This window comes from Diplotaxodon limnothrissa, linkage group LG3, assembly GCF_057381915.1.
Source record: "Diplotaxodon limnothrissa isolate DT_005_m linkage group LG3, D_limnothrissa_male_GT1.1, whole genome shotgun sequence".
In the NCBI taxonomy this organism is placed as follows: Eukaryota; Metazoa; Chordata; class Actinopteri; order Cichliformes; family Cichlidae; genus Diplotaxodon; species Diplotaxodon limnothrissa.
In genome coordinates this window covers 63,326,843-63,341,026 of record NC_140598.1, presented here as the reverse complement: position 1 = coordinate 63,341,026, position 14,184 = coordinate 63,326,843, and the positions used below count along the sequence as shown (strand labels likewise).

General features: G+C 39.6%; 2 protein-coding genes across 2 annotated transcripts; both read right to left on the bottom strand.

The window, feature by feature from the left end:
• Positions 1-717: 717 nt before the first annotated feature.
• LOC146636877 (uncharacterized) lies at positions 718-3,299 on the bottom strand. Its single transcript, XM_085350393.1, has 6 exons — positions 3,254-3,299; positions 2,747-3,091; positions 2,595-2,633; positions 2,399-2,503; positions 2,277-2,308; positions 718-837 (listed from the first exon to the last, which is right to left on the bottom strand). The coding sequence occupies exons 1-6, from the start codon at positions 3,297-3,299 to the stop codon at positions 718-720; spliced, it is 687 nt and encodes a 228-aa protein (XP_085206519.1).
• Positions 3,300-7,287: 3,988 nt separating this feature from the next.
• LOC146636876 (uncharacterized) lies at positions 7,288-9,708 on the bottom strand. Its single transcript, XM_085349719.1, has 6 exons — positions 9,663-9,708; positions 9,129-9,473; positions 9,002-9,037; positions 8,798-8,908; positions 8,663-8,691; positions 7,288-7,410 (listed from the first exon to the last, which is right to left on the bottom strand). The coding sequence occupies exons 1-6, from the start codon at positions 9,706-9,708 to the stop codon at positions 7,288-7,290; spliced, it is 690 nt and encodes a 229-aa protein (XP_085205845.1).
• Positions 9,709-14,184: the final 4,476 nt, after the last annotated feature.

Below are 14,184 nucleotides of genomic sequence, written 5' to 3'. Positions count from 1 at the left end.
TTTGATAGTAATGTCCGAATTTGTTAGAAACAACACAAAAGCATCAATGCGTCCTGCCTTATTTAAGGATTCAGGCTGTGGGTGGTGGTACCCTGGTATAAAATGGGTATCATTTGAACACTACGGCTTATCTCAGTTTGTCCAGTCCACCTATCTTTTCATGGCTGCTTCCATCAGGATAATGTGCTACAACAAAAAGCTCAGATCATCTCAAACATGATAGTGAGTTCATTAATACTTTCTTCCATCTCCAAATCCCAATCCAGCTGTGCACTGCTGGATATGGTGGAACAGATTTGCATATAGATGTGCAGTCAGCACATCTGTAACAACTGTGTGATGCTTTTTATGTTAATATGGACCAAAATCTCCGAGGAAAGTTTCCAGCACCTTGTAGAATGCCACAGAAAATTGAGGCACATCCAAAGGCCGACATGGCTCAGAGCTAGCTGTACCTAATAATGTCTCCTCTGAGTGTTACACACCCACGGGAGCTTTTCACCAGTTGTACTGTCAGGCGCTGTGATGTTGCTTCCTTTCACTGGTCTATTAGACCACTACGGTCTACATTTTTCGACTCAGACAAAAGTCTGACAAATAAGAAAGACACAGAAACACAATAAGGAGTACCCAAACATGGCCCAAATGCAAGTTTTATTTATGCTTTATTTATTCTTAATTCTCTGCAGTCAGGCAGGCAAAGGCTATCCTGTGAGTCTATCTTGTGGCAGCATAGATAACATGTGGCTCCAGGTCTCGTGTGGTAGGTCCACAGCTTCTTTTGGCTTTTTTTTGGAAACTTAGAGCTGCATAGTTCAGATCGCCTGAACTCATATTCTGAAATATCAAAGAATTTAGGTGAACGCTGTGTTTGTTAAAAATATGAAAAGTTGGTGGAGTTATAATATCTCAATAATAATACCGGATACACATAACATCATTACATATGCAAATCTGTAACACTCAGATTAATGACTATAGAGTCACCATATTATCATGTACAGAAAAACATTGAGTGGAGATGTAATGACCCAAGCCATCACTGTGACGTACAGTTTATATTGAGTTTTGAAATAGCAAATTCATAGCAGTTTGCTTTATGCACACATAGATACTTCAATAAAATATGGTGGCTGCTTTGTGTTGTAACAACATGGAAGAAAGTCTTCCTTTCTTCTTCTTTGACTTAACAAACTTCATGCTAATGCTTCTGCTTTCTAAAAACAGAAGATGTCACGGGTCTGGGTCCGTTGGACCCAGTATGTGGAGTTTCATGTTTTTGTTATTCCATGTTTGAGGTTATTATGTTTTGGTTTTAGTTTGCATCAGGGATTGTTTTCTTGTTCTCTTGTTGTGTTTATGATGATGATTATGATGTTTATTATTTGAGTTTCATGTTTAAGGATTTGTTCTCTGTTGTATCTCACGTTTAGTTTAGTTCAGGTTCCATGTGTCATTCTGTCTGTCTCTCAGTGTCAGGTCTGCGTCTTGGTGTGGTGTTCTCATTTCCTGTTTTATTGTGAAGGTCTGGGTCTCATGTGAGTGTTCAGTTTTACCTCTGTCTCGTCTTGTTGATCATTCCCAGCTGTGTCCACCACCTGTGTGTAATTCCCCTGTGTTTCTCTGGGTGTATTTAAGTCATGTCCTCCGTTATTGTAGTTGCTGGTCCGTCTGTGTATTCCACCCTGCGTCATCTGTGTATCTACCATGTCACATCCGTGTGCTCTCCCTGCTGTCCATCGTCATTCTCCTCTGCTTGTTCTCATTCAGGTTTGTGCTTTGTAGTTTAGTTGTTTCCCAGTATAGTTTAGTTCCAGCTCCATTTGCCGTTTGTATTTACTTTCATGTTCAATAAACCACCTTTACACCTTCACGACTGCCTGCACTTGGATCCTCCTTCATTTCCTCCACACGGCTCACCTCACTCGCCGTGACAGAAGAACTATTTCTTCGGCAGACAGAGTTATAACTAGCATTTTATTGTTATTGCATTTCATTTATAATCTTCGTCTAATTGCTTATATATAATAAAATACAATTTCTTTATTCTTTTATAATTTACAACTTTGACAGTTTTAAGTGACAACTCCTAAACAATATCTCTGCTGGGATTAATAGTGTTATATTGTTATAATAATTCATTTTTGTTCATTAAAATAAACGGTTTAGAGTTCTTTCTCCTTGCTTGAAGGTTGAGGTTTTTCATAGGGTCATCAAATGTTTAATGGTTCTGTTAAATCATAAACATTTTATATAGAGAGAAAAGATGGATTTACCTCACTGCTTTGCTCTGGTTGCTGTTGTGGACCTAAAGGCCAAATATGAAATTGTAATTAGTTTATTAGCAACACAGTACTTTGCTTTGGGTTTGTTGATCAGCAGCAAGAGTAGGTGAAACTAAGTTTCCTGATTTTTAAAACCAGAATAATGACCACCATAGTGAGTAAACCAGTCAGACCAGCCAAGATGATGCTCAATGGTTGGGTCGTTTTGTTGCACTCTTCTAAACAGTGTGGTTAAGATATATTTTTACAAGATGCTGAAAGTACTGCACAGTGAAGATTAAAATCTTCCCACTCATCACGGAATCTCACCTTCAGTCATAAAATCCTCTCCTTCACTGGTTTCACCACCTGTGACCATGATTGTTGTATTATTTTACAATTTTCTGTTTGTAGTTACTGTGTTTCCACATGACATGATGAGAAACACTAAAGTTGCAAAGAGGTTTTTAACCAAAACTCACCTTGAATTCTCAACTCTACCCTAGTGGAAATAATTATATGATAGTCCAAGAAAAATCCACAGAAATACAGGCCAGCATCAGACAGATCCACTGGCTTTATTTGAAGAAAGACGGCAACGTTGTTAGAAGTCACATTGAATTTTCCATTTTGAAATCCATCACAGAAAGAAGCTTGTCCATTGGAGCCATACATAGAGGCAATGCAGCTCAACGTAGCTCGGTTGACCACTCTGAACCACTCTGTATGCGTTGAACTTCTGGAAATGTTGGAGCACTGCAGTGTGACTTCTTCACCAAACTGGACCTCCACAGTCTGAAATTCAGAACCAGAGAGAGAGAGCCAGCCTGAAACAAACACAAGATTCATCCTAGAGAGCGCAGTACCAGAATATTGTAACAGTGAAACTGTTTTAATGAATTTGCGGTGTCCTAATAATCAAATTGAAATACTGGAAGGTTAGCTGTTGCATAATTTGGAGTAGAGAGTAGTAAGGTACCACTACTTACTTATTCCACATTGAAACAAAGCTGTTATAAAGATGAGGCTCCTCATTGTGTGATTAAATCTGCCACTGATCGGATAGTTTGTAACACGCAGCTCTTATAAGGGGTTTAGAGGGGCGGGGTGTTTTCCTTTAACTTGCCAGTGATCTATCGGTAGTGTGCAATGCCTCTGCATGTAGTCAAGTTTCATCTGTTATCAATAGAATACATAAAGGTTTTGTACATGGAGATTCCATGCTTTTCAGATGCAAAAAGAATATCTCCTATGAAATTTTTATTATTTTAAACTATTATCCTTTTCTAGTCCCTAAACATCTGGTATAACATGGAAAAGAATACCTGCAGTATCATTATGTTATATTGGGTACAGTTTTCTATGGTTTCTATTTGGAGTTTTCTTTTTGAGGCTGATATGTGTCCTGGTGAAGCTCACCAACATTTTCACATTTCTGGTGCACACTCAGGTCTTTCTTAAATTTTACATGTAAAACAAGTGTAAAAACTTGTGTTCTGGTTACATACCTGTTTCAGCTTAGTACATAGTTTAGCCAAGGTTTAGCCAAGGCTGTGTGTGTGTGTGTCTACATCTAAGGTAAAATGTGATTTTGTCTGTACAGACGCAAAAGTAGGTTTACATAGTTTTCTGGGCGATACAGTCATGAAACTTTACAGGCGTGTAGCTCAGTTCAGAGAACTTCTGTACATTAACATTAGCATTTTAATTATGCTGGTATTTTTGTCCCAGAAGTGAGAACATTTAGACAGGAGTGGATAGTGCTATGTTATGAATGCTAACATTAGCAGGCTTGATTATTCAGCAGCATTTAAAAGTTACAGACAAGAATTACAAAAAGTACAATTTACAGTCATACCTGCCAACTACTAAACCTTTTTAGTTCATAGTGACTCCATGACCACAGAATCACATACCTGTTTTAGTATTTTTCACATGGTTCTTCATACAGCATTGTAGTTACACAAAGACCAAATCCTTAAAACTGCAATTTTAAGCATGTTGAGCATCGGCAATATTTTCATGGACCGGCCTTTAAGGTGTCGCGGATAAATACAACAGAAATAAAACTAGTACCGGTACCGAAAAAAAGAAAATTTATTCATAACGCACGTGAAAAGACCCAGGAAAACTGAGTAAACGATAAAAACAATAACAAAATAACGCTGAAAACCAATAAAAACCCTGAAAACTATACATTTCACACCTGAGCCTCAACTCTCGCGGCCCGGTACCAAACGACTCACGGACCGGTACCGGTCCGAGGCCCGGGGGTTGTGGACCACTGCTATATTAGATACCAAAGGTTTAGTCCAGACTTATTGAAAGGACCGGTTTTATCTAGTTATTTTGTCCCATTTATAAGCGCCTGTTTAAAGTTATTTTTAGAGCAATGCAGCACTTCCTTTTTATATATTTTTTAACTCAAGCCCAAGCTTGGAGAAGCCAAAAGGTATGGGTTTAATCCAATTTAATACAACTGAATCCTAAAAAAGTGAGAACTCATCAGATGCTTTTGAAACCTCTCAGCTTTGATGGCTTTCATTGTACTCTGTACTTCCTGTAATTTCTGGTTTGTGGAATGATGATACTGTGGTTTTTCCACCTTTGTCAGGAATGGGAATGCATCTTCCATACAACAGATAGAGGTGTTAAAGCATCCACAAACCTGATACACTGGGTTAGATGTCATAGTCTCTTAGACATGCTCTTAGAGGAGTGCTACTCACCACAGTTCATTTTCTTTTCTTTTGCTGAATAAAATATTTAAGGATAGCTTTTAAACAGCATCAGATTAAGAGTGTTGGTTATTTATTTGCTGATCACCTGAGTGATTACTAGTTGATAGACTGGGACAAAAAATCGGCCCTGGCATTTTTGGTCCTGGCAGCCCACCATGGTCACTCAAAAAGAAAAGAAAATAGGAAAAGAAGAATGTATATGTCATGCATACACATATTATGTGTATAGTTTGGACATTTAATGATTTTTCTTTCATACATCGAATATATGATGCAAAATATATGTAGCAAAGATTGATAAATAACTCTAAATATGTCTTACATTTTAGATTGCTAAAAGTAGCCACCCTTTGCTTTGTTGACAGCATTGCAAACCCTCGGCCTGCCCTCAGTGAGCTTCATGATGTGGTCACCTGAAATGGTTTTCCCTTCAAAATTTCCATCAATGTCGCCTGCTCTGGCCCCTGGAAGAAAATTGACTATGGCTGGTGGTGTCTCTAGCTTCACATGTCTCAGAACAGAATTGTCAAAAACCAAAGTTTGATCTCAGTCAAGTGTGTCGCCGAGTAGGGAAAAGCGTTTAGAGGCTGAGGAGTAACTAAACATCTGACACATGAACAGGAAAGTGCAGGAGGGACAGGTAAAGAGGCCATGCTGCTAGCTAGTCGGCTATGAGCTAAGCTAAGCTAGCAAAACCCTAAAGACACAGTGAGTGAATACTGTAACTATACATTTACGAGTGAAGCGAGTGTGCTACTGGTGAAGCACGTGAAGATTACACTGCTACGCATATAAGCTACCCAGCACATCACCGTTTGATGGAAAAGGCAGGAAGTGATACTCTACCACAGAAAGAGTGAACACCAAGTGACAGCGCCTCAACCTAGATATTTATACACACAGTAAGGTTTCTGAAAGTCAAAATTATTGGATTTATGAAGCTGAATTTAATAAATTGTGCATAAATTAGCAGTATTTATTTTCCCATTTGGATGTACGCATTTGTGAAATAGTTTTACGTGTAACCAAATTGCTGTGTATTTGTGGGTGGATTCAAGCATGTGCTTGGGAGTCTTCAGAAGTTGCACACAAATAATTGTACACATTCTTAAAGCTTAGTTTACACTTATGGATCATATGTTGCACATTTGCAACCCTTTTGAGACATATTTCTCTCATTACAGCAGCAGCATACTGTCACTGTGAGGCCAGGTTACTAGCTATAGCTGGTACTACTGGCAGCACTGACAGCTAACATGCAGGTTAATTTTGTACATTTTGCTGAATCTATTTTTAGTTTAGTTTCTTTTTATTGTTTTCTGTCAGCTTTTGACCTCCACCTTTCCACCACTTCTTCTAGAAGCTGCGTAAAAGGTTTGATTAGGCATTGTCCAGTGTAAGTAATGAAAAAGAAGGAATGGATTGCTGTCAGTGCTTGTACGGCCAGTACATCGGCCCAAAAGTGTGTTGGCCCACCAAGAAAATGCCCAGTAAGCCACATTACCAGTCCAGACCTGGTGATGCCCTGACTTTAAATCTATTTTCACAGTGCTTTTCATTTATGTTGATCTGATGTCTCAGCAACTCCTCCATGAATTTCAATGATATTTTATGACCCTGACACTTGGATTATGTGATGACACTAATCATTGATAAAGAACATTACTGAGAACACTGAGATATTTTTTAAATTAAAAACTTGTTCATAATATAGCCAAAATATGTTCTGTGTTTAATCTCTAACCATAGGCATTATGATTGTATAAAACTGAAGCAACTCGTGTAATAAAATGTTGAGTGACGTTGTTATTATTGCCCAATAAGTTTGTTTGACAGCCTAAGAAATTTAAAAGACATTGAAGATAAAGTTAAGACATGTAAACACAGAAAGCTAGTTTGAATCGATCGATCATTATTCTGTTGCTTTTATATCGTCCTCGAGCTCTGATTTTAGAGACCTTGTGGTTTTCACCTCAGCTCTGCTCACACCACACTGTGCTTTTCTTATTATCTGACTCCTCCAGACCATTAGACTCTGAGAAAATTGCATTAATCAGTTATTTCTGAATCTTCTTTATCATGTCTACGTTTTTCTTCTCAGACAACGTGAATAAATAAGAAAAACAAAGAGGCACAAAGCAGAGATTTAGAAGAAAAAACAACCTTGAATGCAAATTTTATTCATAATTTTATTTTTTTTCCAAGATTCATGTCACCCACAACACACACACAGAAATATATCAGCAGGTTATATTAATAAGAACTAATTCTTCTTCCTAAGTCTATCGTGTGGCAGCATACACAACGTTAGGCTCCGGCTCACTCTGTGTCGCAGGCCTGCGGCTTCTTTTAGCTTTTGTCTGGAAACTCAGAGCTGCGTAGTTCAGGTCATCTGAGTTCATGTTCTGAAAATTAAAATACTTTTTTAAACAGATGAACACAATCAACACAATCTGAAAAGTTTGTGGATTTGTGAGTCACATGACATAAGATTTCAGTAAGATTTTATTAGTTGAATTAAACAAGAATCAATAATGATTCTAATGTCTTAGAGTGGTTGCATTAATTTTCTTTAAAAGATAAGATAACTCTTTATAAGATAAGATAACTCTTTATTGTCATTGCACAGTCATACATAGTACAGTAGTACAATGAAACTGGAAAAACTGTCCTACATCGGCACTACATATAACACAACACGACACGATATGACACATCACAACGTAACAAACAACACAACACAGTATATTAACTTAGTATAAAAAAGAAGAATAAGTGTATGTGTATTGCACACTGTTATTATTGCACATTAATTATTATTGCACCTTGTTATAAATATAAATATTATTGTTATCGTTTTAAACATTGTTACCTCCCCCTAAAAAGTCCAGGGAGGTATCCAGTCAGGTCAGCTATTTACATTGATCAGGGCTATTGCCCTGTTGTAAAAGCTGTCCTTGAGTCTATTTGTTCGGGACCTCAGCAGCCTGAACCTCCTGCCAGACGGCAGCAGCTTAAACACCCGGTGTCCTGGGTGTGTGCAGTCCCGTAGGATGCTGCGTGCCCTCTTGAGACAGCGAGTGCTGTACAGGTCCTTCAGGGAGGGAAGAGGATGTCCAATGATTTTTTGGGCCATAAAACACTGTTTTGCAACTGATTTACCGGTTGCATCTGCATTTCACAAACTACATACAACTAGCTGTAATGTAAAGAACAGCAGAGCAGGAACAGACATCCCCAACAAAGTAACTTCTAACCCAACAGGAACATTTATTTTGAGACATATTTTAGAAGAATAATTTATAATAATAATCTAATATTTTTATAATTTTTTCTACACTAACTTTTAAAGTTACAATTGGTGTTAGAAATCTCACAGACAATGTATCATAATGGTGTATGTATTCCTTGTATTTTTGTGTATAATTTTTAAACTAAACTATTGCTTATTTGCAGCTATCATCAAGCTTTTTTTCTGCTGGGATTATTTTTTTACTTTTTTAAAATTTCTGTCAGATACTGATGAATGTGGTTAATGAGAAGAAAATACATGTGGATGCCATAGGTTGATATTAGTCATAGAATAATTACATGTTTAAATGCATCTTTTTAAATCATGACATGCAGTTCACACAATATGAGTAAAAACACATTTACCTTTAGTTCTTCACCCTTAGGTTCCGTAGCTAAACAGCAAATAGAAAATTGAGATGAGTTAATTTTCACAAACATATTTTTTATCTTCTTGTTTCAGTTTACTGTAGCAGGTGAAACAGTTACAGCCAAGTCTACCTGTTTGTAGGTTCCTGACTTTTAAAACCAGAACAATGACCACCATAGTAAGTAAACCAGTCAGACTACCCAGCACGATGCTCATCAGGTGTATGCATCTTTCAGGCTCTTCTACAAACATAATTGGAGTGGAATATTTCAGTCTGGTTGAAGTCTGAGCTCAACAACAATCAAAGTGCTTAGAGACCAAAAAAAAAATCGTACTTTCAGTCTTAGATTCTTCATCATTCGTTTCACCACCTGTAAAGAAACATGAGTATTATAATAATTTGTGACTTCCAGTTCTCATTGAACGTCTCATCATGCTGTTGTGCTACTAAGGAAAGCTTACCTTCAAATCTTAACTCTACTGCATTGGAAATAATAATATGCACATCCATGTAAAATCCACAGAAATACAGCCCAACATCAGATAAACCCACTTCTGTCATTTTAAGAAAGACAGAAGTGACATTCGAACTCATATTGAATTTTCCATTTTGAAATCCGTTACAGAAAGAAGCTTGGCCATGAGATCCAAACATAGATGAGATGCAGCTCGTTTTAGTCGTGTTGATCACTCTGAACCACTCTGTATGTGTTGGACTTGTGGAAATGTTGGAGCACTGCAGTGTGACGTCTTCGCCACGCTGGACCGTCACAGTGTGAACCTCAGAGCCAGAGATAAAGATCCATCCTGAATCAAACAACAAAGACAAAATGAGATTCAACACAAAGTGTACGGTACAACAGACGCTGTAACAGGGCAACAACTTTTCATTTGATTTAATTAAATCACTGCTTTCTAAACTCAAATTTAAAAACTCTTGGGCTCCTCGTCCCATTACTTATTTTAAGGTGAGAGTAGTAATGTGCCAGTACTTACTGAGGCTGCAGAAAATCAAAGCTGTTATCAAGACGAAGCTCCTCATCGTGTGTTTAATCCTTCACTGCTCGGACAGTTAGTGAACCATGCAGCTTTTATAAAGGGGTTTAGAGGGGCGGGGTGATTTAGTTTGTCATCTTGCCAATGAACTACAAAGGCAATGCAATACATTTACATATCTTTTAGCACTGGCTAATATCAAACAACATTAAAGTAGTTTGTTTATTTGTTTGTTTATTTCTTATTTTGTGTTATGATATTCACACTCTTAGGATCCAGTCTTTTATCTGTTTTTTGATCAAGTATCTTATTTTAGTCCCTTAAGATCTGGTGCAGCATATAAAGAAAAACAAAAATGGGGATCAATAGTGTTTTTAAAATTTAATATACTTTTCACATAGGATGTTTGCATTCAGTAGACCTAAGTTAAAGCTCATTTTAAATATCCTAAAGTTGTCAAATTATTTAAAGCTGTTTAACCCTGTAGTTGTTTTCCCATACTTTCTGTGAGCTTTTGCAATCAGAATTATGCAGATAACCCTGCAAAGTTGATAGACGATGCATGCAAATCACATGACCAATTTAAGATGATATAGCAGCAAGATCCACCCTTGATAAGTCTTCGTTTTAACTTGTGTTGAAAGTGCAGACTTCAAACTACCAAGTAATAAAGGTCAAGTAAAAACAAAGTTATGATAAATAATTCACACCATACTTTGTCTCAATACTATCATCATTTAGTACAAGAAAAAAACTTAAACAAAAATATTTTCTAAGAAACATGACTTAGTTAATAATCTTAAAGATGTAGGGATGTAGATCGACCAGTAAATTGAGAGCCTCACTCTTGCACTCTTATCACCACGACTGACCAGTACAGCATCCGCGTCACTGCAGCCGTAGCACCTATCTATCCATTGATTTCCCCCTCCCCCCACTTGTGGACAAGATCAAAAGACATCCTCCACTTGAGGCAACAGCTCATCTCTGATCCGAAGCGGGCACTCAACCCTTTTCCGGTTGAGGACCATGGCATCAGACTTGGAGATGCTGTTTCTCATTCCCACAATTTCACATTCCAACAGAACCACATCATCTGCGAAAAGCAGAAACAAGATTCTCAAACTATCTTGAAAATTTCTGCCACTTGGCTATGCGAGAAATTCTGTCCATAAAAAAAATATTTAAAAAACTAGTGACAAGGGGTAGTCCTAGCAGTCCAGGAACATGTCTACATCGCCACTGACACCGGCCTCCTGCTAAGTAGGGCTGGGTATCGTCACTGATTTCTATAATCTATTGGATAACAAGGTCCTGAATCGATTTGATCCATGATTCGATTCGATTCGATTCTTTTTTTTTTTTTTTTTTTTGGCCTGTCCCGTTTGGCTCTTTTGCCATCAGAATTGTTGTCTAAAGGCAAACAAAGATGCCCCACGGATTTACTTTACCAAATTGACCATCCCAGCCTTGCCGTAATGGTCCATTTGATTCACCTTTTATTGTTTATTTTATTTTCACTTACTGAATACGGGACAGACTTGACTGGGGGAAAGAAGGGGAGAAAGAAAGAGGGAAAGAGAAACAGCTGAGAAGAGGGACGGGGGAGAAGGGCAAAAAACATAAACCAACAGAACGGGCAGAGAAAAAAAATGCATATATCAATCACCTGGATCACCTGCTGAGAAAGAAAAAAGAAAACAAGCAGAAGAGAACAAGAGTAATAGAATAAACAACATCACAATGATATATGGGAATATGACAGTAAATACTAAATATTAAACATTATTGTGCAGCACATAAGATCAACAGAACACAATATGCTTTGAGGTAGGAGCCAAAAAGGGTGTAGTTTGTGGGTGTGATCACCCGTGTGTACACCTGTGAGCATGGACGCGCTTGTTTTTTTTGTTTTTTTTTTAAAAGGTTCCTTCATGTAATAATCTGCTCGAAGGTGTGGGGGGGGGGGGGGGGCACAGCCCCGTCCTCCAGGGCATGAAGCAGGTATGGAGGAGATCAAAACTCCAGACATCCAGAGGCCCCCAGAACACAAGAGACCAAGGAAGACCAACAGAGGGGCAGTCGCGCCACTGTCCCAGAAAGAGCTGAGGAGAGTCCCAGATGAGGGCTCACTTAGCAGCCGCGGAGCAGAAGCCAGGGGGAGTTGCAGTGACGTGCCCGTGAGCTCCGCCGGCAGCCAGCCGTGCCTGAGTGACCGAGCCCCAGGCCGAGAGGCCGGGGGCACCCCACCTCCGAAGTGGCCCGAGCGAGCCCCAGGCTCCAGGCCCCGATAAGCGGCCGCCAAGGAGTGAGCCGGTGTGTACCTGGACGCCCATCCCCGGACACAAAGAACCACCAACGCACCGATGTCTGAGGGAGTCCGCCACTGGCAGGGGAAGTGGTGGTAGGGGGAGATAGACCTCCAAACTTTGGAGGGCCTGAGATGTCCCCAGAGAGGTGGCGCCTGACACCCAATCTGACATATAGACACAGACATACAGGCACACACAGATACAAACATCCATTCCCACCCTCATGCTCTCATATGCACTTACTCCACACTCAACCAACGTGGAGACAGACATAAAGAGACGCTGTACACACGATCACACTTCCCAAGTGTACTCTACAAACCGGGTCTAGGTACCCTTGCCCCTGGAGGGGGGAACTGCACCCAGACCCAGGTGGTGTTACCCTTTTCCTTGCGGTGGGGGGAGGCAGACCGCCCCGACTCCGCAGCAGCAGGAAGGCCCCACACTCCAGACCGCAGTCGGACGGCCAACTCCTCCTCCTAGCCCCCCCGCTCCAGCAGGTCACAGAGAATGGGGGTGAGAGAAGACTCCAAACCTCCCTCCACCCGCTCATTGTAGTGTTGATGCATGTGTGTTCTAAGGTGCATTTAAAACCCAGGAGGGCATGGAGCTACCTGCCAAGGAGCGGCAGGTAAGGTCCCTCCTGCTAGCCCTCAATGTCTACGTGTATTTACAATTGAGAGGTGGGCAACGACGCCAGGGGTGGGGTGTACACCCTGATGGTACTTTGGATTCCGTGTATCGTGCCCACCCCCAAGATCCTATATGTATGTGTAATGAGAGTGTGAGTAATGTGAATGTCTAAGTTCTGGGATAAAATTGAGGCAGAGGCAGCCAGAAGGGGACAGAGATTCTTGGAAATTTTGCCTCAGACAGTGAGAAATATTATAATTCAGATCACGCATCAGTACATTTCCATAAAAAGAAAGCTGACACTTGCGAGACTTTATCAAAGGTGTGAGCATCACAGCAGATGAGCTGAGGATAAAATAAAGAAAAACATGAAGGTGATTTTCCTGGGATTTTATAAAAAATATTCTGCAGTAGATCAAAAATGAAAGAAAACCATTAATCAACATATGAACATTACCTGATGCTGCTGAAGTGAAGCAGAGCAAAGTTAAAGAGGTTTTATTAGAGACACAGCTAAGCGTTTTGCAATTTTGCATAATTTTAAAAAGTTTAAATTTGTTCACTAGCCTATTGAACAACAGAAATGGGGTTTTCTTTTCGGAAGTAAGTAAAAGGAAAAAAAAAACACAGCGTCCGACAGCGATGTAAATAACAGTAGACTTGTGCACAACAAGCAAGTGAATAATGCAGAAAACAGATTTTTAGATGGGAAACTGTTCTTGAAGTGTACTGAGAGAGAGAGAGAGAGAGAGAGAGCTGTGCATGAAGTGTGGTGGAAGCAAAACAGTAAAAGTCAGAGGGAATTCATGATGATGTTTATGTGAAGCGTAGTTTGGATCTTTTGCTGCTGGTTCAGTCAATATTGTTTGGAGAGAGATAAAACCTACAGCTTCAGAATCAGCGCAAAAAGGGCGTAAACAACGCGCGGACCCGCCGAAACATCAGAATCAGCGAGCTGTCAGCTTTAAGCCCCGACCGTGTCCGTGCTGTCATGTGAGAAAGGCGACATCTCACTGATTCTGAACCGTCAGCGGGTCCGTGCTTTGTGTTTACGTCTATGTGCAGAATCCGTGTACCTGCTCTCATTTACTGTTTTAGCTGTTTGGTGGTTGTTGAAATTTTGTGAGGTTTAACCTGAAATTCTGGCATTTCGGGCAAAATAAATTTATATAAAAAAATCAATTCAGGATTTTAATGAATCGATATCACGTTATCCAAGCTAGAATTGATTTTAATCGATAAATCGATAATCAAAACCCACCCCTACTGCTAAGCCACCTGTAGCTCTGTTGTCAACATTCTCCTGTCAAGCCACGCAAGGCTTCATGTTTCTGATGATGGCGACTTGCCAAACCCGAAGATCAGGCCACCTGAACTGCCTTTGGGTTTTTTTGTTTGTTTTTTTTGGACTCTTGTGCTTCAGATTGTCTTTGTTCAATTCTTAATCTAACAAATGTACTTCTGGAAGAATGGTCAAAACTTCCCATAAATACACACCTAAACCTTGTAAAAGCCTTCCCAGAAGGTGCAAAGGGTGGGCTGGCATCACATTAGACAGCCAGTTAAGGCTTTGTCAG